General features: G+C 30.3%; 2 protein-coding genes across 4 annotated transcripts; one reads left to right on the top strand and one right to left on the bottom strand.

The window, feature by feature from the left end:
- The first annotated feature begins 4,036 nt into the window (after positions 1-4,036).
- On the top strand, positions 4,037-12,366 carry LOC114424447 (VQ motif-containing protein 17-like). Of its 2 annotated transcripts, none has more exons than XM_028391298.1 (2): positions 4,037-4,167; positions 11,617-12,366. In XM_028391298.1, exon 2 carries the CDS (start codon positions 11,687-11,689, stop codon positions 12,110-12,112), a length of 426 nt encoding a protein of 141 aa, XP_028247099.1. In that variant the 5' UTR covers positions 4,037-4,167; positions 11,617-11,686; the 3' UTR covers positions 12,113-12,366. The 2 variants fall into 2 exon arrangements, with proteins under 2 accessions (XP_028247099.1, XP_028247098.1); XM_028391297.1 differs by lacking the exon at positions 4,037-4,167 and adding an exon at positions 6,652-6,788.
- Positions 12,367-16,408: 4,042 nt separating this feature from the next.
- Positions 16,409-21,026, bottom strand: LOC114422021 (GTP 3',8-cyclase, mitochondrial-like). Of its 2 annotated transcripts, none has more exons than XM_028388192.1 (7): positions 20,767-21,026; positions 18,834-19,457; positions 18,450-18,617; positions 18,164-18,355; positions 17,457-17,525; positions 16,829-16,913; positions 16,409-16,739 (listed from the first exon to the last, which is right to left on the bottom strand). In XM_028388192.1, exons 1-6 carry the CDS (start codon positions 20,830-20,832, stop codon positions 16,830-16,832), a joined length of 1,203 nt encoding a protein of 400 aa, XP_028243993.1. In that variant the 5' UTR covers positions 20,833-21,026; the 3' UTR covers positions 16,409-16,739; position 16,829. The 2 variants fall into 2 exon arrangements, with proteins under 2 accessions (XP_028243993.1, XP_028243994.1); XM_028388193.1 differs by lacking the exon at positions 20,767-21,026 and adding an exon at positions 20,330-20,736.
- Between the last annotated feature and the right edge of the window lie 4,831 nt (positions 21,027-25,857).

Raw genomic sequence — 25,857 nt, 5'->3', positions numbered from 1 at the left:
TGTTTATCTCTCTTTTCGTATTAATTGACTAAGGCTTTGAATTTCTTGATTCTTGAAATTTCTTTTTTTTTACAAAATCAGTTGGATATGGTTTGGCTGAGGCTGCTTGTGAAAATCTTATTGTTGGTTTGTAAACTTTATCATACGATCCTTTTGTTTATTAAAAAGGATTATGGAAATTTTAAAAATGATTATGAAAATTTTAAAAATCACAACTCAATCTTTTTCTTATAATATTTATCTTCATGGTAATTGTATTAATTAATATTAATCTTGTAGAAAGAGGCTCTTAATGTGGGATTTATAGGTCAACTATGTTGAATTTGATGATATTGAACAAACACATTGACTTAATTCATAATCATAGCATACGCCCCGAATCTTTTAGGGAGAGGTTTACAGCACAACACACTCAATTTTCCTCTTATCATTGTTGCTACGGATACATTCTGTAGTCTAAAAGAAAATTTTAGAAGAGTATAAGATTAGTGCCAAAATAGCATATCTCAACTAAATTGATTTTTTGTGGGATTGGTATAGTACCTTGATTTTTTTGGGATATATTGGTATGATATCCTACCGTACATCCTTAACTCTATGATGTGTACTATATATGGTATGTTCTTCCTTTGCCTTAAAAAACTCTAAACATTGCGAACTGGTTTAATTAATTAAACTGTGGTTATGTATGATGATTTCATTTGTTTTATTTTATTATAATTTTTGTGAAAGGGTAATTCGCTCAAGTATGGTCATAAATTAACCCTTTGGCTTGAGAACTTTTTCAACAAAAGTTCTCTCAATAATTACCTTATCCAAAATTTGGAAGTGTTGCCATCCAAGATATTTTGATCAAGAAGTTAGTTAGTGGAATGAACAAGGTTGGAATCATAGCCAAATGAGGTTGGTTAATATTTCGGATAAATAATTAGATATGGGTGTTGGATAGATAATTCGGCCAATCAATTTAAAAATTCAAAAAATTGATTAAATATCTTGAGACAGTTCCGCAAAATGAGAGACGATAAAGCAGTTAGTTAAAAAAAAAACATGAGTGTAAATGAAGCTCATGATCTAAAAGCAGTTCCTAAAAAATAGGAACGTGGAGTATGCATTGATCTCTTAGCTTAGTCCAAACAAGCATAAAGTACAGTTGAGGACAGGTCAACAGTGGCCAAACGTACTAAAAACATGATCTAGTATGGTTAGTTTAGATTTTATAGTATAAAGTAGATAATATCTGTGCTAAGCAGGCATAAATTCAGTAACTTGTTACATAAGTTCTAGAAGCAGATTTTTTCTCTTGAAAATCAAATTGTTTGATTCAAACATTTAAACTTTAGAATTGTGTTGGAGTTATGTTAGTCGAATTCTGTTTGCCTAAGTTTCAATAATTCACACGACAACATCCAGCTATGATTGTTATATTTGAATATTTCATATTGATACGTACAAAACATGAAAAGATCTATAAAATTTTTTTTTAAAAAAAAGACATGAAAAGATGATTAAGTCTGAACTAATATCTGTACAAAAAAACTCTAAACTAATATGAAATAGACGATGATTATTCCATTTTGAACCACACTTTGCACAGACACCAACACGTTTATTTAATTATTGAAATTACGAAAATTCATTTTAATCTTAATTTAAATTAGTACCTAAAAACCCATAAAAAATTAGTACAAAAATTACAACAATAAAAAATAAAATGATTAATGTTTTGTAATTTTAGGAATTAAAATAACTTATCAATGATTTATTTAAAAATATATTAAAAATCAACTTTTTTTTTTATAAAAAAATGTAGTTCAATATAAAATTTAATCAATTAAATTAATTAAACCATGACTCTAATATCTTCACACGGTTCAATTTCTGATTCAATTTTTTAAATATTGATTGAACATAAAGCCTGAAGAATCTTCAAATATAAAACCCCCAATAGGAGGGTTTTTTTTTTTCTTTTTAAATACGGAACTAGGACAAAAAAACCCCTCAAATTAAAAATCACAATTTATGGGTATAAACTATAAACATGTTAAATCACCATCAAACATACAATGTCCAGTGCCTTCCAAGTGCAAATTGTAAGCATCATCAAGTTGTTAGGTGCTCAAATCAATTTGAGCATTGTTCTACACTATATTTGAAAGCAAAACTGCAACAACCTACACAGATGAATTCGTATACAAGAAGAGATCTGCGCATCAATGTAATAATAATGATAATAATAATAATAATAATAATAAAAAAACTAATAATAGTGCTCGGCAATTAGCTAGCCCAAGCAGGATAATTAAAAAATTAAAAAGTCATAATCTATCACTTTTAAATTTGATTTGTCTAAGCACTCCTTTTGAAGTTATCTGATTAGTTGAATCCGATATTGTTTGAGAGAAAATATAACTAAAAATAAAGTGGTTTAGACAACGCAATCAACAAGCATTGTGCATTTTTCAAACACTCCTTAAGACAACTTGTTACATACTTTCTGAAAATACTACAAGTCGCAGACTTTATTACTAGAAAGATTTTGATCTTGTTTATGAAAAGTCTTGATAGTTAGAATGGTTAAATAATATATGTTAAAAATGCCTCACATTAAATAAAATATTTCTTTTATAAAATTAATCGTCTTAAGTTGTGAGATTGGATTAAACTTAATCCATTTATATTTATAGTATAATAAAAAAATATTATTTAGATTAATAAAAACTCAACATTTGTTATTGTGTTTGGTTCATTGCTAAAAAAATCATGGTAACACACATGTAAAATCATGGTGAGTTCATCATAAAAACAACTATATTTATTACTTTTATAAATTAATTCATTACATTTTTAGCAAAAGATTAATAAAAGAAAAATCAATTTACACAATTATAAATTTGCATAATTAAAATTAAAGAACCAAAATTACATTTAATCCTAAAATAAAAGTCTAGTCAAGTATTATTATACCATATACTATATAAATTTTACATTCACGTTAGAATGTGGGTTTGACTTAAGAAAGAAAGGCAGAGTTTTAATGTAAATGGAAAAATAAAATAAATAAACAAACCACCGCCATTTAACCTTTTAATAACAGGCCTATGTATCGTAACATTATTGGTTTGTTTCCCCCAATCGAAAATGAAGCACGCAAGCCTTTTACACCACACTATTAACCCATAAATTAAAGTTCAACGGAGGAGAAAGACACAATACTAGAATTTTGTCTTACCTGTGGAATTTCCAGCAATTTTTGCTTAAAACTTCACATAAAACAAGTTTTCATGCGATTATTTTCCGTAGGTAAATCATTCATAAGTTGATTTTGTCACAACCTTATTTTCCACCATGATACTGGAACCCACAACAACCTTGAGTCTTTCGCTTTCCCACTAGAAAATTTTAGTAACTAGAGAGGATTATTTTATTTAAATAAAGTGCATATATAGCACATCGATAACATTGTTTCTCAAAATAATGCTATTAGATAAACATATTTATGCGGGCTAAATTCTGCTTTTATTCTTTTATCTAATTTATACCTTGAGTGTTTCACTTTCTCACTGGTTGTTAAATATATATGTAACCATCGTTTCCATAACCATTTCGTCATAATCCCTTTCTTTAAGTGTCTGTCCCTATTGTGAAGCTTCTTTGGCAGTCATCGTGCCTTTTCTCCGGCATGATCACTAGATCGGAACCGTCATCCTCCGGTGAACCACACATCATTGTCTACCGCCACCAAACACGTTGCCACGCACCACCCTTCTTTGGTTTTTTTTTCCAACACATGCACCATTTTTTCGGCAACACTCTTATTTTTGAAGAAATTTATATTAGTGATTTAACATTTAAATTTAAGTTAATATTATCCTTCCACTAGTGTGAAAGTAATCAATGCCATTAATATTAAAAATAAGATAGCAATAATTTTTAACAAAGTAGCATTTTTAACCTTCACTGTAAATGTTTATTTCATTAAATTTTATAAATAAGACCTTCTTTCACCCTTTTCTCTTTCTCTTGCTCTCTCATACAACAAATACAAGTTACAATCCTCACCTCAAATCAAATTAACCATCTCCCACCACCACCGCCAAACAAAGGAAATCAATCGATTTATCAGTGTCACACTCAGATGTCTGTTTCACTTCTCAGTTTTTAAAGGTTTCTTTTTTCATTCTCTCACAACTCTTTGCATTTTTAATAACATAATCTCTTGATTCTTCAATTTTTCGCCCATTCATTAATTTTTTGCATTTCTTCATAATTACTTTTACTTTCTTAGTGGTTGTTGAATATATGCTACATTCATCTCCATAACCATTTTGTCATAATCCTTTTCTGCAAGTGTTTATCTCTACTAGGAAACATCTTTGGTTGTCGTCGTGGACCCTTTTCTCCAACATGTCCACTAGATTGGAACTGTCATCCTCTGACGAACCACACACCACTTGGCCCAAGGCCTACCGCCTTGCGCCACCCTTCTCAGCTTGACATGCCACCACGTGCCACCTTTCTCTGGTGCATGCACCATTTTTTTTATGAGCCACATATCTTCCACTAAATTTATTTTAGTGATTTAACTTTTAAATTTAAGTTAGTATTATCCTTCCCCTAGTGTGAAAGTAATTAATGTCATTAATAATAAAAATAAGATAGTGATATTTTTTAACAAAGTAACGCTTTTAACCGTCACTGTAATAATTTATTTCATTAAATTTTACTTCACCCTTCTTTCTTTATCTTCCTCTCTCACACAATAAATACACATTACAAGCCTCACTTTAAATTAGACTGTTCATGGGTCTGAGTCAACTGGTGGCCCAACCCAATTATATTGGATTTGATTTTTAAATGTTCAAGTCGAACCCGATTAATCCAATTACATACAAATTGAATAACAGATTCTATTTTTTTAACCCAACCCAACACTCATCTCATATCATATAACTAAATTTATTATTATATATAAATTATCTATTAAATACAAAACACATTAATTTTTAGCTCTCATAGTTTATTAGATTATTAAATTAAATCACCCATATTTTTTTCTTTTTGAGTTGTTTTCAAGTCTTGATTTTGTTTATGTTTTCTCATCTAATATAATACTTTATTTATATATAGAAACAAAAAAATATTGTATTAACATTGAAATCATTAATTTTTTAGTCAAATATTATCATAATTTGATCTATTTTGAGTGTATTTAGTCATTATATACTTACAAAGTTTTAGACAAAAACAAATTATTATTCTAAAAAAGTTTAATTTTTTTAAAAAAAAAAAAAAATTTAAATATTGAGACTCAATTAATCCAATTTGTTTATGATCGAGTTGGATTGAGTCAAGTATGTAAAAAATTTACTTAAATCCAACCGAAAAATTTTGATCGGATTAGGTAACGGGTTTAGCCAAACTTGAACCAACCCAACCCCATGAACACCCTTTCCTCAAATCAAATTATCCATCTCCTACCACTGCCCCCAAATGAAGAAAACAATCGATTTGTCAATGTGACACTCACATGTTTCCTTTAGTTCTCAGTTTTCGTAGGTTTTTTTCATTCTCCCACAACTCTTTGCATTTTTAGTAACATCATTTCTTGATTTTTCAATTTTCATCCATTCATTACTTTCTTGCATTTCTTCATAATCACTTTCACTTTCGTGGTGGTTGTTGAATATATGTTATATTCATCTCCATAACCATTTCATGATAATCCTTTTATGCGAGTTCTTGTCCCTACTGCGAAGCATCTTTGGCTATTGTCGTGCCTCCTATTCTCTGGAGCAACAACTATATCGAAACCTCCATCCTCTAATGAACCACTGCCTACTACCATTGAATGCACAACCATGTAAGACTATCAAACTCAAGAGTCTACATAGACTCGTGGAAGCTCCATAGACTCAATTTGTAGACTTGTAAGAGTTTATTTCATATAAAAATAATAACAAAATATCAATAAATAACATACCAATTAAAAAATTTAATAACATAATAAAGAAAAATAGTAAATCATAAATTCCACAATATTTAAATAATTAAGTTCAATAATGCATCACTGCTAGATAATAACTTGCATATGTGATATTAGTGGTATAATATTCCCATCAAGGATTTGATGTCGTTACAGGGGAAGGGTCCTTCATTTCAGGAACAACATACCAAATAGATGTATGTTAGACCCTAAATGCACAGAAAACAATCCAAAATGATTTACGTTTTGGTCTAATTTTTTTAATTTGTTAATTTTGTGGTAAACTCAAGAGTCTACCAAGTTGCACCAAGCCTACCTTGTGTCTACTAATAAGAGAGTTTGCACATGAGTCAACTCGCAGAGAACAAGTGGACTCGTAAAATTGTAAGAGTTGACTAGTTAACTCAAGAATTTGATAATCATGAACTATTTTGGCGGAGACCCACTTATCTTTTAAGAAATTTATTTTAGTGATTTTAACTTTTGAATTCAAGTTAATATTATCCTTCGATTCGTGTGAAAGCAATTAATGTCATTAATAATAAAAATAAGATATTGACAAATTTTCATAAAAGTAACGTTTTTAACTATCACTATAATAATTTATTTCATTAGTTTATAAATAATACCTTCTTTCACTCTTCTTTCATTCTTTCACTTGCTCTTTCACACAATAAATATTCATTACAAGTCTCACCCCAAATCAAATGATTCATCTCCCACCACCATCACTAAACAAAGAAAGCCAATCAATTTGTCAGTGTCACACTCATCTGCTTGCTTCAATTATCAATTTTTGAAGGTTTTTTCATTCTCTCTCAACTTTTTTATTGTTTTAATAACATCATTTCTTGATTCTTCAATTTTCACCCATCCATTCTTGTTGGATATATGCTACCTTTGTCTCCATAGCCATTTAGTTCTCACTCATCATGCAATTCAATTTTAATTAATTCCATTGCTTGCTTTATTTTACAATGCTTTGGTTGGGTCATTGTGTAGTTATTATTATTGATTTCTTATTTTTGTTTTTAACATGTGAAATGCAAATTTGATTTTGGTACAATTGTTGTTTGAGATTGGTGATTTTTTTTTTTTATCTAACTTTGTGTGGATTGAAAGGCTTTGATGTTAAGATAAACTGAGGTGAGTTTTTTTTATGTGAGGATTTTAACAACAACCATTATAATCATTTTGGACCACTTCTAGCATGGACCAATTGATCATGTGATCTACCGCACACCATTATTTATAGACATTAGATGAAACAAGGTACATAGTGTTATCATAAATCCTCCCTCACTAAAGCATTTCCTTTCTCCCCTCCAACTTTTCCTCCTTCCTCACCTAGTCATTGTTGTCGCCACCTCACATCCATCACCATCGCCATTTGTCAATCACTGTTGAACTAGTGCCTCAATAGGCACCATGACCTCAGCGTGAACACCTTGTTCATGTGATGATCGTGACCTCTTTCAAGATTTGTGTCACCCCTTTCGTTGTTCATGATCAAATAAAAAACAATTGAACAAGGTCCAACTCAATTTAGATCTAGGACAACAAACCCGCAAGAAGTCACCTTGATTTGGTGCGAATCTGTTGTCATAGATCTAGTAGATGAGGAACAAAATCCCCTTAATTTGGTGCAAATCTATTATCGGCACCCACTCGTGGTGGTTCTTCAAATCACAAAGTCAGTGCTCCAGTTAATGCAGTTTTACTGTCATGAATTTGGTGCATCTTTGGTGAAGTCAATGACATCATGGATCTATTGTGGTGTTGTGAGTCGTTGATCTGTTTGATAAAGAAAGAGAAAAAGGAAGGGAAGCAAGGGTTGCTAGTAAAGGCATCATGACCAAAAATCACCTCCGACAGCGGTGAGCGATGGTCGGAGAACAAAGGAGAGGGAGATGGACAAAGAGAAATTAAAAATTTGATACTAAGGGTTCACCATATTAGTGTAGGAAAGAGATTAATCTCATGGTAAATATAAGTGGTCCATAATAAACCACATGATCAAGTGGTACATGCTAGAAGTTGTCATCATTTAGTTTTATTAAAATTACCAACAATATAAGCTTCCTGGTCTAGTTTTATAAAACAAGTTTCTCTAATATGGAAACTTGACCTAATTTATTATCTTCCATTCTCGATCATACTTAAAAATATTTTTTTGGTATGTTCCTCGCACGCATGAGAGAGGTGACCTAAACCCCTCAATGAATTGCAGAAAACATAGATGGAAAAGAAGATATAAAAAAAAAAAAACTGGATTTTGTAAAATTTGCGAGATAAAAATGTTCAATTCTCACACACATGCTTCAACGAATCATCTTATTTTCCACTATGTGGATAAAAACACATACGGCAATGAAATCTCTCAATCAATTTGATAAATTGATGAATCAAGAAAGTTCCTTTATTCGATCATAAACAACACAAAAAATGGATTTCTCATCCTCTTCTTATTTATTTTTGAGATCCCTGCACAAAGGAAGGGGGATTGATCTGAGAACCCAATTGTATTCTATTCTCTCCTTTTTGTTAGCAACAACAATCATAGATTTTTCTTCACTTACTCCCTTTCATATAAGGGGGACAAAGAGACTCTCATGCACACACTTTGCTTTCCTTTTCTTTTAATTTTTGAAACTTTAAATATTATAATAACAGTTAAAAATTGTCACTATATTAAAATTAATTATTATATAAAACACTAACAATGCTAGTTTCAGATTGACGAAAATGCAATATTGACCCAAATTTTAAAGATAAAATACCAAAATAAATCTTTAAAAGATAAAGATCAAAACAAATTTTAATAATAAAATAAAACATCAAAAATATATTTCATCCTAATTATGAACATTAACTATCTTACAAATTCTTCACAAATCATATCATAATTATCCATTTTTACTTTTCCTGTTTAGAAAATGCTAACCACCTATGGAGACTGGTTAAAGAATCAAAAGTGATTTTTTTTACTATTTATTGAGAAAAGTGTAATAGTATACTATTTTCTTCTGTAATTTTTAATGCAATCTCAACATAAAAAATTTATGTTTAATTCCTTAACCAATATTTTTAGTATATTACTTAGGAGTGCGTATTTTCTTCACTGAAAATTTACTACGGAAATAGGATATACACAGAGAGCTTGACTGTATAAATTTTTTGTACTTTTTCTTTTTCCCCTGAAAATCCTATTATCTCTGCTTCCTCTTGTTTCAGGGAGCTCAATGATTTCATTTTCAAGAGTGAAAAACCTGTTGTTGCATTGTACTTATTAACTGTCACTGACAAAATCCTTAATTAGGACTCACGTGCATGGGCAGGAGGGACCACAACCCGCCCCCACGTGGGGTAGTCTTATCAGACTAGAAAAAAAATCCTTATGCTGCAAGAATATTTACTAATCCATTAGGACACAACACTCTGGTGTGCTTCGCTGATCTTCACAAACCCAACAGATGTGCTATGTAGGCTAATCTTTGCGTACATCTTTTGCACTGATCTCACGAGCTATCACATTCGTGATCTTCACTTTTGTCAGATAAAGATCATAGAGGATGAATCCCCTTTCAATATTATCTTAAAGTTGGAATTTGAGCATAACTTAATTTCATAAAATTAACTTATAAAAGTGAAGATTATCTCATTTATATACATTACTATGATTATATATACCTTTTTCTTGTCATAATCTGATATTATCTTAGAATTTAAATTTGAGTTTAATTCAATTCCTAATACTTTCTCAGAATGTGATGGTAAGAGTTACCCTATTTATATATAATTTTATTTTATTTTGTATTATCTCTAGTCAATTTGATTTTGGATTTTTCTTAATATTTGTGTTCAAGTCCCAATATACTTATCAATTTGAATGAACATAAGAATAAAATTTGGTTTCTTTTTTAGATAATCCCTATGTTAAATTGGTATCTTCATCGACACAGAAATAGAAATGTAGTACATGATGCTTAAATTGCTCATTTAGGCCTTGTTGAAAAATTACCTTAATTGTTGTCACCCATAGTCCCCTTTAGTTGTGGCAAGTAGTCGTGGGCAAACAAGAGTATGTTGAAGTCTCACATTATCGTAGATAGTTGTAGGTTAAAGGGGATGTGTCGAAGTTTCACATTGATTAAAGAAAGTGTTGAGATAAAGTATATAAGTGGGGAACAATCCTCACCTTACAAATCAGTTTTCTAAGGTTGAGTTAAGCTCAAACCCACGTTGTAACATGGTATCAGAGTCTATCTTAGATTCATTGATGGATCATCAATGTTTATTCCGCTCTAGGCGGGTAGCCTTGAGCGTGCAGGAGATATTGGAAAGTCACCTTAATTTTGGTTCACCTTAGTCTACCTTAGTTATGGCGGGTAGTCGTGGACAAAGAGGAATGTGTTGATGTCCCACATTGAGGCAGGTAACCATTGGCAAAAGAGAGTATGTTGAAGTCTCTCATTCGTTAAAGATAATGTCGAGATAGGATGCATGAGTGAGGAATGAGAAGCAATCCTCACTATATAAGTCGATTTTGCATATGCAGCGGTAAAGTTGTGCCTTGGTGACTTGTTGGTCATGGGTTCGAATCCGGAAACAGTCTCTTTGCATATGCAAGGGTAAGGCTGCGTACAATATCCCTCCCCCATACCTTCGCATAGCGAAGAGCCTCTGAGCAATGGGGTACGCTAGTTTTTAAGTTAGATTCAAACCAATGTTATAACATGATATCAAAGTCTATTCTAGATTCATTGGTAGGTCACTCGTGTTTATCACCCTCTAGACGGGTAGCTTTGAGTGTGAGGGAAATGTTGGAAAGCCATTGTGATCACTCTTAGCTCATCTTAATTGTAGTGGGTAGCTGTGGGCAAAGGAGGGTATGTTGAATTTCTACATTGTAACAGGTAGCCCTGAGTAAAAGGAGACATGTTAAAATTTCCCGTTGACTAAAGTGTCAAAATATAATATATATGAATGAACAACAATCTTCATCTTACAAATTGATTTTATAAAGTTGAGTTAGTATCAAACTCATTATATCAAGACCTAAATGGATAATTCAAAACTCACAATATAGAGAAAGTGCGGTAGGGAACTAATATTGTTGATTGAAAAAATTTTCCTAGTCTTTTCCAAAGGGTAAAATGTATGAACTTTGGCCTAATCTGTGTGAGCTAGATGCGTTTCTCAATGAATATCCTGCCACAGCTAAATTAATAGAAATAGAGACTATACACATCAAGAATAAAGGATATACAGTATTATTAAATTGGTGGTGGCTACAAATTAACAGGCTGCACTCAATTGAATAAATGACAAACTAAGGAATTTGGTCTAATCATTAGTTTGACATGTGGCAAAATAAGATCAAATTGAATGTAACAAGTGGCCAAATGACCTTAGGACATGGCTCTCATATTTCATTGTTATAAATTGTCAATGCAGAGAGACATTAAATATTGAAGAAAAAAATTACATGTATGAGTAGGCGGGACCCATTATGTCTTTCTTGCTTTATTAATTTATTGACTATAAATTTGGTGAGATGTATATCCAATCTTAGTTTCCAAAAGACAGCTTCAAGTAAACATGAGAATCTGCACCTTGTTTTCTTGCAGGATATAGTAGCAGGTAACCATCAGTTTCAATCCACTTTTCTTTCAACATTCAGAATCAACCAAAAAAGAGATGACAAAGCTAGGAATTAACAAAGATTCACATTTGGTCTCAAAAACCAAGCCAAAGATCAGGATAATTCATGTGTATACTCCAGAAATCATCAAAACTGATGCTGCAAATTTCAGAGAGTTGGTTCAAAGGCTCACAGGAAAGCCAAAAGAAGAAGGAACAGGTGGAAGCAAGTCCGAAACTGCACTAACCAAAGAACCAATGGATTCACACCCCAAGAAGGCCATGATCATGCAAGATGAAGAGGAGTTTCTGAGTCTACAAAATGGGACAAGGCTAAAGAATGAACATAAAGAGGAGGAAGTTCAAGATGATGTGTGGAGGTCAAAGTCAAACGAGAAGTTCAGTGGTTTCCTTGATGGGTTCTCAGAATTGGATGGTTTTATGGAAGAGTTAAGTACTTTGCCTGCAGGGAATCAAAATTAAGGCCTGTGTTTTTTATATGCTGTTATGTGTCTATCTTTTCGATATGAACAAATTTATCATGAAAATGAGTCACTGAAGAACTGATGCTTCTCCCAATTGTAGCTAGATTGAGTATTGACAATTACCTTGGTTCCGATACAGTACATGTGTATTGATCTCAATTAGTCCTTTGGATGCTTAAGGATTGTAGTGAGTATTCATTAACATTACATGCCATAATACTTTGTTGTGGGTATAATAGTTGTCTTATTGCATCTCTTTCTCTTGGTAATGATTGCTTTCTTGATCTTTCAGATAGCAATTGTCAAATTTTGCAAAACCAAAATTTTCCTAGTTCAGCTATTCTTTTTCTCTAGGCTATTGGTTTTCCCTTCTTCTAATCATTCCCAGGGGAGCAGAAGGGATATTTGGACTTTTGCAGGCTAAAAATTCACAGATCAATTCACTCCATTTGAAGAAAAAAAATTATAATTCGAGCTTTGACAACATTGGAGTAATCAAATAGGGTCCTTGTCGTGTATACAGTATTAATGTAGACCTGACAGTTGTTATCTTTATGAAGACTTTTCAAGAGTAATGAGCTTCAGAAATAAACAGCATTACACTTTGAAAGTGAAAGAAAGATTATTTAGACAGTAAATTGAATTATGATTGGAGATGAAATTGGAATTGTTGAACAAAATAGATGGCGAAAAAATTATGCTGTTTGTTAGAGAATACAAGATGTAATGCAAGTCGTGAAGCCACCATTTGGAACTCATCATTCAAGACTTTTCAATAGTGGTGAGCTTTAGAAATCAACAGCATTTACGGTTTGAAAGCGTATGAAATATTATTATAAACAGTAAATTCAGTTTTCAAATAGAGCATGCTTAATAGGGATGAAAAGGGATACGGATTAATGAACGCTGAGAAACCTCCATTTAGAACTCCTCATTGGAGACATATCTTCATCACAAATATTGAGATGAGGTTCAATAATTCAAACCTACCATAATAGATGTGAGATCTTTAACACTCGACAACAAATCACTAGGATATTATGTGAGTTATTAATCTAACTCAACTTTATGAAATCAATTTGTAAGATGAGGATTGTCTCTTATTTATATATATTATTTTGGTCTCAACACTAGTCGATGTGATATCTTCATCAAAAGACGTGAAATGTATAGTTTATGCAGAGTGGTAGGATGCATTACATCGTAATTGAATGTATTTTTTTGATTAAATGTTGTGCATTTTCGTTCATTGGTTCTGATTTTTATATTCATGTGTTTCTCAAACAAAACCTTAAAGTTATTAGAGCACAAGATTAAGAACAAATAATGTTTATCCCATTAAAATATATGATAAGCTTTTGTGTCAATTGGTTATGTTTGAATAAAAATTGGAAACATGTTTTTAGGAATTCTGATGTATATTTTCTGAATTTCAAGGCATAAAATGAAGAAGGCAAAATTTATTGGGCATATTTGAATTAAAGTTTGTAAATTTAAGTTTGGGTAAAGTTAAATTTGCAAAAATATCTTAAGTCTTACATCTCTCAAACTAAGTTTTACACAAAAATTTACTTTCAAACATTCTTTTGAAGAGTAATCAAAACTCATTTTGCTCTCAAAACATACTTTAAGAATCCTCCTATCGGAAATCCAAACACTTGTTTTAGAAGCAAAAGTACATTTGTGTTCTCCAACTGATATCCAAAAATGCATTACATATAGTTTGTGCAATCATTTTTGTATTTTTCTCATTTATTAATAATTTTGAGTAATATTAACAAGGTCGGCCTAAGGGTAAAGCAACTAAAGTCCTTCCTTTAGGCCTTAAAAAAATAGGCCTAAAAAAATATATGAATAATTATAAGTTTACTAATAATTTTGAGTAATATTAACAAGGTCGGCCCAATGTAAAACAACTAAAGTCCTTCCTTTAGGCCTTAAAAAAAATAGGCCTAAAAAATATATGAATAATTATAAGACTCATATTTTCTTATAATACCCATAAAAATATTACAAAAAGAAATATAGTTTTAACTTCCAATAACACTCATATGAATTTGAAAATGCTATAATTTATGTTAAATAAATTTCTACTGAAATGGATATAAAACCTAAATTTCGTGAAAAATGTATTATTCGTAGAAAAAAAATAATTAGATAAAAATATTGATAATGAAGTTGTAAAATCGCCTAAAGAATATTGTCTTAACCTTGAACGTTCATTAAAACATAATAACCACTCGAATATTGATGGATTAGATTTATTCACCAAACTAAAAATTATAAGAGAAATTATACAAAAAGAAAATAATATACGGATTGACATACTTTATTATATAAAAAAAGAATTGATTCTTTTTCGAATATTTTTATTACTTATAGAATAATGTTAACAATTTCAGTAAGTGTTGCTTCGGTCGAAAGAAGTTTTTCAAAACTAAAATTAATTAAATTTTATTTAGGATTAACAATATCTCAAGAAAGATTGAATAACTTATCTTTAATATCGATTGAAAAAGAAATAGTAAAGAAAATCAATTATAATAAATTAATAAATAACTTTGTATCTTTAAAAGTTTGAAAAATAAATTTTCAATAAAAATATTAATTTTTATTAAAAAAATTATTAGACTAAAAAAGATCCATTTTAAAATTCGTTTTAGGTCTGTAAATAAGTTGGGTTGGATCTGGATATTAATATAATGTAATTAGAATACACTTCGTTGAGTAATCTTTGCAATAACAGGGTATCAAAATTAAACATGTTTTCTGCATAGAATCAACTGAAAGCTAGAAGTAACTTTAAAATTCCTTTACCAGTAATGAGGTACTAAATGGGGTTTAAAAACGCGGCATTCTCTTAAACTATTAGATGATGGCTTTGCATACCAAAATCATATTTAAGTATAATTACAGGTCAAAATGTAAATTGTTAATAAATTAATAATTCTTTTTTAAAAAAATTACTAATGATGTCAAATTGAGTTTGTAAATAAAATATAATCAAAATGTGTCTTGTGGGGATATGAACAGGCAAACATCCACTGGCACAATAATGATGTGTCCAAAGTATACATATCACGGCTATTTAGAATGGGATACCACTAACGCAAGGTTTTTGTAGCTTTCTTTTATTCAAGGTAATGACAATGTTGACCTTGGAAAACAAACGTGGCTGAGTTTATTGGCTTTCTCTTCTTTTATTCAAGTTGATGAAAGCGTTGATTTTTTAGGGCAAAAACTCAACTCCTAAACCAGTTCACTTTTCATGTACAAAAATATATAATTCAAAAGAAACTACATAGCAAGGTGAGGTCAACTGCTTCAGGTTTGAAGCCTTAGCAAAAGATAGCTTCACCCACGATCTGAATGTCACAAAGTAAACGGTTATGCAAAAATGTTAACCTTTTTTTTTAATGTACTATGAAATGTGTAAGAGCAACCAAAATCATTTAAAGTCAAGCCCAAGGGGTTAATCGTGTAGAGCAAGACAAGGTTTCAAACTTGATCGTTCACAGATTTGAGCTCTCACTTGTCCCATTAGGATAAGATAAATGTAAGTATTCTACAAGAGTTATTTGAGTCCTGTGACTTTTCCTACCTTAGACTAAAACATCATTCCCTCCTTCTCAATTTGTCACTACAAAAAAAAAAAAAACAGTTATTTCTATTGTGTTTTATCTAAATTTAGTTTAGATCCTTTTTTAACGATTTCACTGGTCTTTCTTGGTTTATCTCTCTAATTAATGGATTGGATTATTTTTCATCCAAATTACTTTTTTAGCTGAGTCTTTCATTTATCTTCTCAAATGTCCAAAACATCTTAAGCATAATTGTACCATCTCTTCCTTAAGCCGTAACTTCAGCTTTTTCTCTAATACAATGGAACAATGCTTCTCTGTGTAAAGTCTGAGAAGCAGCATTATGTCAACAACTCGTTCCATACATAATACAAATTCAATGATCTATTCCAATGCTGGCCAAAAACTAAGCATTGGTCATAGGTTCAAACCTCATTGTTATTGTACAACAACAACAAAATCTTATCTCATTAGGTAAAGTCGGCTACATTGAGAGTTATGGAAGAGGATTGTGTTAGGCCCTCCACAGCCCTCGACAGCCAACGTAAAACTCGCTGTTATACTTATTCTCATTGTTATTCTACACACAAAAAAATGTTAATCCTTTCTTCCTCGTAATAGGCATAGCCAACCTTCTCAAAATTTCATTTTGTCATGTCTGCCATAAAAGAAATAAATATAGTGACATGCTAAGATTTAAACCTCGGCTGGTAAACAAACTACCAATGGAGAAAGGATTAACACATTGTCTAAAAATATAAACCAGTAGAGAAAGAATTACAAAAGATCTGAAAACCTAAGTCCAAATTTGCATTAGTGGCTGATACTGCAACTGAGTTCAAGTGATGTAGTGTATCCAATAGACACAAACATTTAGCAAAATATATGCCTAGGTACAACTGAAAAAATTGCACCACTCAACAAAGAGTAAAATTGACTATCAAAGAAGATCTCAGGCTCTCATCCAACACTCAATTCAGGGTGCTTCTGGCTGGGGCTGCTCTGGTTGCCTGATATATAAGCAATTTTTCCAATGTATGATACCTGAAATAGAGACAAAGTATTGTATCCCCCTATTGTAAGATGAATATTTTAGGAAAAACCTTTATTAGTAGAAGGAAAGATGAACAGACCTTATCCACCAATATGTATCATAGGCCTATTTGCAGTCTTTGCTATGTCGAACATACCAGCATGTGAAGCTTTCTTCCTCTTCACCTAGGACAAAAGAAAGGCAACATTAAGAAACATGATATTACAAGACCGCATAAAAATAGCTTAACTAAAGTTGGCAATACAATTTCAAGTAGTCTATGACCCACTGTTGACTATTTTGCCAGAAGACAACCGCATATGTTGATAGGACTGGACCAAAGACAGAAGGAAATAATAAAACAGAAATGAGTTTGTACTGTATTTCCAATGGAAACACTCAGGTTACTCTGGTTCAAATGTAGATGGCAATACAAATAGTTATTTTCTCAGGGTATTTGAGAGACCCTGATCTCTCCCAACTAACAAGTGAGGCTAAACCTTTCCTAACTAGGTCTTGTATACAGAAAGCCTAACTTCTCAGTTAGGTGGTGGGGTGTGTTTAGATCTTTTTTATTAGAGGTCCACTATCATATACTAAATTAAAATAGCATGTGAACGAAATTCTATTGCAACATAAAGAGGAAAACAAATCCTAACAAAGAAAAAAAATAGTAAATCAATATAACACAATGAGTTTTAGCAATAATAATCAGAAGAAGTGCATACTGCTGCCGCTATTATCTCTCTAAGTTCATCATCCTCTGCACCACGTCTCAGGGGATCTCTTAAGCTAATCTGCAAGACAATGAGCATGAGCCTATACGAGAAAATCACAGAAATCTTTTGGTGAAGCTACATATGAAAGATGCTATATGTATTTGATGACTGATTTGTAGTTATGCTTGTCTATTATGAGTTGATCAGATAGTTTCCCTTTTTCCCAAAATTGAGCATACATCATATCAGGAAATCAGATCTGACAGTACAAACCACAGGTTCAAAGTTCTAATCTGATGCTTCCCTTTCTTTAACCCTTTATTCCGTTAAGACACTGATGATCACTGGTATAAAAGTAAACACCTCCCAGAATCATAACCAGAAATTGCAACTGCTGACTGCAAGGAATCATTCACACTTTTTTATAAAACCTGACTGCTAAAGGTTTGCAATAGCAATAGTCATGATTTTACTCACCAAAAACATTTATAGGCCTAAAATGCCAATTCCTTAATCCCAGATTCTTCACCCACATCACCTAATTATAAAATTCATTTACCCATATGAATTTAGAAAGCCTGCAATTATTGTCTTCAACTGTAGTCTCACAGATTCACCAAATTTATGCAACATCACAGATTCTAGCCCAATTGCCATCACCAAATTTAAGTGGAATGCATAATATACTGAACTTTGATGATTTGAGTGTAACTTACCTCTGAAGGACCAAATAAACAGACTTTAAAGTTTCCATCAGCTAGTAGTCGCAATCTATTGCAACCAGCACAAAAATGCTCAGTCATCGATGTGATAAATGAAATTCTACCTGCATGCCCATCTATTGTGAAATTCTTGGCTGTATCTGTAGGGTGATCCTGAACTCTTTTTAAGCTTGTAAACTGTTTCATCTGTTTGATAATGATGTTTATAAAGGGCGTCTACTATAAGAGAACATAAAAATGCTGTATAAAAGTTAGGTCTTCAGTCCGAATTCTACCTTACCACTGTATCCAACATTTCTGAGTAGGGTACAAGTTTCTTGACATTCCAAACATTTCCATCAAAGGGCATGAACTCTATAAACCGAATATCAATTGGCTTTTCACGCGTCAACTCAACAAAGTCACAGATTTCATCATCATTAAATCCACGCATTACAACACAATTGACCTGAAATACAACAAAAACATACAAGATACCTTAAAATGCATCCATCAGTGGCATATGAAATCTTCCATAGAGGTTATGCACCTTTATTCAAGAACAATTCCTTGCTGTATAATTCATTCGAATAACTTAATGAATTTGGAAAAAAGGTAGCTGCTCATGGGAAGGTGATAAAAGAAGAAAACTTGCAAAAAGTAATAATATAAGACCAAGAAATACCTTAACTGGATTAAATCCAAGGTCTATGGCTGCATTAATTGAATCCATTACTTTTTCATGCCCTTTGCGTCTTGTCATAAACTCAAACTTTGCTGGTACTAGAGTGTCTAAACTAATGTTTACAGAATTAAGCCCACATTCTTTCAGCTTTGGAAGTTTTCTTGCCAGGGCAATACCATTGGTAGTCATTGACAATGTCTTCAGTCCCTTCAAGGTCGACAGTTCCAAACATATGTCTTCAATATCTTTTCTAATAGTTGGTTCCCCACCGGTCAAACGTATTTTGTTTACTCCAGAGCTTACAAACAGATTTGCGCATCGCAGAATCTCAGTCTTTGTTAAAAGTTGAGGACTAGGAGTGAGTTCCACACCATCTGCTGGCATACAATACTGACACCTTAAATTGCACCTCTCTGTTAAAGATATTCTCAAGTAAGTGTGAAGCCTTCCAAATGAATCTACTAACATATCAGAGACAGAGTTATCCTTTGGTTGATCTTCAGACAATGAAGCACAAGATGTTGTTGCAAAAGCTCTTGTGGCATATTCATGCATGTTGCCACTGAATGAAGCTTGACGGTTAGTACTTCTGGCAGCACAGTAGGACCCCATCTCACAATTCAACTGTTAAGAAAATTTGTCACAAGCCACCAGACAGTTTCATAAATAAAATTTGAACATATATCAGCACCAAATATTCTCACACATAATCCCTGAACAAAAAGTAACTATTCCCATCTGCAAGCAAATGGGTATCAATATAATTAATCCTTCATGTAAGTGGGAGTAGAAACTAATAGAATATTACAATGGCACAACCTATGTTGCATGAATACGGATGCAGTACCAGTATCGGATACAAGTACAGGATGCGAGATTTTCTGAAAATCTAGCTTACGGATACGTTATATAAATTTTTTTAAAAATGTGCATATATGAAAATAGGATTTAGTATAAACATGATTAAATTTTATAAATGATAAAAATACTAATAAGCATAATTTATAATATAAAAGGAGATTAAATTATTCAACATGACAAAAAAATATTTCATATAGAAAATTATGATACGAAAATGTCCACCAATAAATATTATAACACCTAAGCATGATTATGATATCACACTTTAACAGTTTCAGTTGCATTTATTTTATTGTTCATAGTCACTGAAGAAATAGCCTTTATGCAAGTTTGTCAAGAGAAAGAGTAGCAACTTTAAGAATGCCAACCCCTTTGAGTGAATCTCATCCATCTCCACTAATATCCCATTTTTTGCTTTCACCCTACCCTCGTTATAACTCTTACTCTTTCTAAAGAGAAGATGGAGATTTGTATGCATTAAAAAGGGTTGAACATATTTTTTTCCATAGAATGGATAAAGACATAGGTGTTCTAATTTCTCTCAAAACAGGCAGACCAATAGTACCCAAAAAAGTACCCATATTACCCAATAAAATACCCTTTTTTTATAAAAAAAAATATTTTTTGGCACGTACCCGGTACATATCTGTACGGCATAATTTTAGAAGTACCCATGCTTCAGATGGCACAACACAACTCACTAATTATTTTTTGCATTTTCTTGATAGAAAATGGGGATTGCAAGTTTATAACTGAGTTTGAACATATATATCAGCACCATCACACTCCAGATTTAACATACACAGCATGAATCTAACTCAGGTTAACCAATATTATTCATACTCTGACATAATCCCTGGACAAGAAATAAAATTACAATTCTCATCTGCATGTAAACGGGTATCATCATTCATTACTAAAACAAATTATTGGAGTGAGCATAATATAAAAAACCCAATTGATGTTCAATGATGGGTTTTTATTAGTTCCTGATAGAACAGGGGAATTATATCTTCGTAACTGAAATTTAATCAGACACTGACATGGACAAACTCAGAGAGAGAGGTCTCACCGGAAAGGAGTTTGATGGATTAAAGCCAATTGGGTAATGAATGAATTTTGACAAGTAGCGCCTCATTGTTGATGCTGAAACAATGAATATGGACACAATCAATCACTTAAAGTGAGAATAGTTTTTCTCTCTTTGTTTTGAGTGACACTAGAAGGTTGCGTAAAACCAAAGACTCAGAACATATATCTATAGAAAGAGAGAGATGTTGTTGTGTTGGTTCTGAAGTGTAGAGATAACATTAAGATGACTGAGAGAGATTGAGACAGAGAAACTTGACAGCGTATACTGCCGACTCTCCATTGTTTTATGCATAGTATTTTATTTTTATTTTCCTTTTCTAATCATTGTATTATTGTAGAATAGTTCTCGAAATGGTGATTAATATTTATTGTGAATCTTAATCGCACACATTTATAAGATAAATTTAAAATAATATTTTGTATAAGATTCAATATATAATAATGTTTGTTATATTAATTATTTTTATATTAAAAATATCTTTATTAAAGAAAAGAGATAATATATTCACAATGTGACAATGGTAGTTTTAAAAAAAATTAAGACAAATTAATTATCATTAATTAAATTAAAACGTTTTTTTAACTTTAATGAATTATATAATTGAGTGTCATATATAAAAACGAATAGAGAATTCCATAATCAAGCCGACTCTCCATTATTCTATCCACAGTATTAAAATAAAATATAGTAACATTCTTCGAATTGTACCTACTACTCTACTAATTTTTTGTCCTATGCTTTTAGAAAATTGTACCCACTTGTGTGGTCCAAGTGAGGAGGAGAGATATTAGATTTGATTAAGACAGAAAAAAAAAATTGATTCTCGTTACAGTGATTATACAAAAAACAAATTGTTGGAATTTAAAGTTTTGCTAAAAATAATCTGAGTAAGAAATATGTTGTAACTTGTAACGAATATGAGCATATTTCAATTTTGAATATTTTTCACAAAATTAGTTGAAAATTTAAAAATTAAAAATTTAATTGGTGGTTGAAAGTTAAAATTTGAAAATTAAAAAATTTAACTTATTAAATTATGAATATTTGACCAAACAAGATGATTAATTAACTTGAACTTGGTAAATGTAAAAAAAATAATAAAATTATGATTTATTTAAAAAATGTAAAAGAGAAATAATAATTATATTTTGTAAGATATTTCCGTTAGTTTTTAGTTTTTTTACTATAAAAAAAAGTTTGTTTATCCAAAAGTCGGATAAGTTCTTGAAAACAAAAAATGTAAATTTAGGAAAAAAGAGAATAATAACAAAAATTAAAAAAACTAACTGAAATATCTTTAAAATAATAAATAGAAGAGAGAATAGTTGATACATATTACCGAAAAAAAAAAAGAGAAAAGTATTAATGACACGAGTAATTTTGAAAAATATAAATTTAGAGAAAAATTGTTATTATTAACTTAATAAATCATTATATTTAATTATGATTTATCAGGTAATTAGATATTATAAGTACGAACAAATGGAGTATTTTTTTAAATATTGTACTTAAGAGTAATGGGCTTATTAGAAAGTTTTTATATAGTTTTTTCATTTTCAGTTTTCTTTTATAAAAAATTATGCAAATGATGTCTCTCTAGTTTTAAAATTTTTAGGTCTGAAAAGGATCTAATTAAAAATAAATACAAGTTCTTAAATTCAATTAAGCAAAAAGTTCAGGACCTAAATAAAAATTTGCTGAAAGTTCAATGACCTGCAGAGTACTTAAACCTTTATAATATCCACGATAGATTAGCTTATATTGATTACTTTTTGAAAAATGATAGAGACATTTGTTCTTACACTTTTTTTATAATATTTTTTATGTGATGGACTAAAATTCTATTAAAAATCATTAAATTGAGTAGATCTCATTTTTTATTATATGATTTTTTTCTCATGACTTAAAAGTTAAACTACTAAAATTGATATTTTTAATAAATTTTAGTCAATGAAATAAATTAGAAAGAGAATATCAAATTAAAGGTCGTTGGCGTTCCTCTTATTTTCATATATAAATTTCTAATATAAAACTTCACTACAAATAAGTAAGAATTATAGGGGGTTTTTTTTTTTCCTTTTTGGTTGTAAATAACCAACATGTTCAAATATTCCCTTTAACACGATCCAATAATAGGACGACATGTGTCATGACTTGTCATATATATTTTTGAAAGGTAATCTTAACTTGCCATATAAAATAGTAGTACTTGTTTTTAAACATTGCAGTCTCAAGGACCTATTAGAAAGTTTTCATATAATTTTCATTTTCAGTTTTCTTTTTCATTTTTTTTTATGTAATGTTGTCTATCTAGTTTTAAAGTTTGAAACTCCCAGGTTTTCTCTATTTTTAATATTAAAAGTACTCTATTATATTATAGAGTAATTAAGATAATTTTATACTGTGATTAAATTAACTAAGATATTTATGCATAATTTATATTTAAGTTATGGTAATAAAAGTTATTTTAAATAAAGGTGGTTATATTTTTTAAAAAATTGTATCTAAAAAGTAATTAATATAATGATAAATTTTATACAATTAAGGTAATTAATGTAATTTTTTGAATTTAAAAATTGAGTATTAACTCATAAAATTTAAAAATAAAAAACTGAGGTAATTTCATTGAACTAATGTATAATATTTATTTTTTATTAAATATAATTATTACACATTGCTAAAAATTTCTATTTTTATTGATAAAATTACATAATTATATTAATTATTGTAATTATGACTAATATATATTATGATTTAAGTTAATTAAAATAATTATGATCAATATATATTTTAGTTATGGTAATAAAAAATATTTTCAGCAAGATAAATATATTTTTTTAATTATATAATCAAACTAATTAATTTATTTATTAATTATATACAATTAGGGTAATTACCTGTAACTATTATGTATGTTTGAATTTAAAATTTTTGAGTATTGATTAATACAATTTAGAAAATAAAGATTAATGTTTTTTTTGGCGAAGAAATAAAGATTAATGTAATTACTTGTAATCAATGTATATAATTTATTGTTTAATTAATGTAATTAATAAATATTGCTAAAAATATTTTTATTGATAAAATAACATAATCATATTAATTATGGTCATAAAAATATAGACATGTTCAATAAAAAATTAGAAAGGAAAAGTAAAAATAAGAAATATATTAAAACTTGCTAATAGGTTTTTATGAATTCAGTAAAAAAAAAAAGGTCTTTGGGACTTAAGTATAATATTTATAACTTAACACTCGTATACGTGTCTTCCAAGTTCCATTTTACGACTGAGTCAATAGTTATGTTCATTTTTGCCCTTCCCCTTTTTGTGTCTCTTGTTTTATGTGTTGTGTCGAAGTCTTCGTGGACTAAGTTGGGCTTTCTTGGCATTGTTTGTCTCATGTGCTTTTGGGCAATTTCTTCCCGCATCTCCCTTTTTCCTTCCTGAACCTCCCAAAAATTAATAATGAATGTTTTATAGTTAGATAAAAATAAATTAAAGAGATAATAGTTACACAATTGAGAAAAATATTATGAAAATGAATTAATGGAATCGTAATCCTTATTGATATAAAATCAAGCAATTCATATTATGATCATCTTAAAGATAAGTGATATCATATTTTTTTTATTTAGTTTTTCTATTGTAATTAAATATGTAAAATAAAAATATATCTACGTTAGTTTGAAGTGTGGTATTCTCACAATATTTTAATTTAAATCAATGCAAGTATATATATATGTTATTTTATTCATCTTTCTGACTCTTTTTTTTTTTTGTAATTTTCATAAACAAACTGCAAAGTGTAAACCACAAGAAGCGAAATTGAGAACTGAGAATACCTGAAAGCCAAACGAATCAGATCCTGACAGCCTCTACAATTTAAAGAATGGCCAGCTTTGGTTCTTACTTTCACGAGAGAATATCTATAGACGCAGTAACATAAAAACTTGATGTACAAGATTAACAAAAACAATTTTAAAAGCATAACAAGAACACAATGTACACTCGAGAGAAAAAATAATTCATGGCAGAGAAAAAGAAGAAAAAAAGTTTTTGTATTCATTTGTTATTTTAGTCATTTCTAGGCACGTGTGGTTTTCTTTTAGGAGCCAACCATTTTAGACAGGTCAAAATCCCTTGTCCAATTTCGCGTGACCTAACTAACTAACTTTCTTACATTATTTGCCATCTTTTTGGAACTTTGAAGGAAAATTGAGGTTAGAACTAGAAACAAAGCTGCAGCCATATTTTTTTGACGAGTTTTTTCTTCATGAGATAAATCTGTCGTGAAGAATATTATTTGAATGTTATATAAATATAATACTTTTCACTTTTAAGACTACAACAACGTTAAACATAGTTTATATGAATGAAAGTATAAATTTAATTATTGTTACTATTATTATTATTTAAATAAAAGTGAAAATGTTAATTATTACTATTATTATAAAAATAAAAACAGCCAAAGGTTGATCTGTCAGTGTCACTACCATCATTGACCATTAGCATATAAATATTGCAAGTGTGAATCCTCCTCTAAACCGCCAATTTTCACGCCTAATGCAGCACCACATTTACATTACAGACGGGTCTACACGGTAGGAAAGTTACTCAAGTTTCCCACCGTGGGAAAGTAACTTTTAACCGTTAGATTTTTTTATTTTTAGATCTATGGTTGAAAATTCATTTTTTTCTGTTATTTTTCCTTATTTACCCTCTTAACAACATAAGCAGCAAAAATAAAAGAAAGAGGAGATATCACGGGGTTTTTTATTTTTAGATCGATGGCCGAAAATTTATTTATTTATTTATTATTTTTCCTAATCTTTCCTTATTTACCCTCCTTAACAACGTAGCAGCAAAATAAAAAAGAAAGAGGATATCGCAGGTGAGAGAGCGATCAGATGAAATAAAATCATGCATTGGGATATAGACACGGTACTTCGCCGGAGCAGTGCAAACAGAGAAAGAAAGAAGAATGGGGTAAAAGAGGAAACAGAGAAAGAAAAACAGCAAAAAAAAGTAAAAAAATTGGAACCATTGATTTTTAATTTATAAGATCTAA

This window comes from Glycine soja, chromosome 8, assembly GCF_004193775.1.
Source record: "Glycine soja cultivar W05 chromosome 8, ASM419377v2, whole genome shotgun sequence".
Lineage (NCBI taxonomy): Eukaryota > Viridiplantae > Streptophyta > Magnoliopsida > Fabales > Fabaceae > Glycine > Glycine soja.
The sequence above is the reverse complement of the archived record's forward strand: the minus strand, read 5'-3'. Positions and strand labels throughout refer to the sequence as shown.

What these genes read in the sequence shown, in the direction of transcription:
- LOC114424447 (XM_028391298.1), top strand. Translation starts at nt 11,687, where the DNA reads ATGACAAAGCTAGGAATTAACAAAGATTCACATTTGGTCTCAAAAACC.
- LOC114422021 (XM_028388192.1), bottom strand. Translation starts at nt 20,832, where the DNA reads ATGAGGCGCTACTTGTCAAAATTCATTCATTACCCAATTGGCTTTAAT. An exon ending in ATCCATCAAACTCCTTTCCG is followed by an intron (nt 19,458 to 20,766) that starts GTGAGACCTCTC and finishes TTTTCTTAACAG; the next exon opens with TTGAATTGTGAGATGGGGTC. An exon ending in GAGAGATAATAGCGGCAGCA is followed by an intron (nt 16,914 to 17,456) that starts GTATGCACTTCT and finishes CTTTTGTCCTAG; the next exon opens with GTGAAGAGGAAGAAAGCTTC.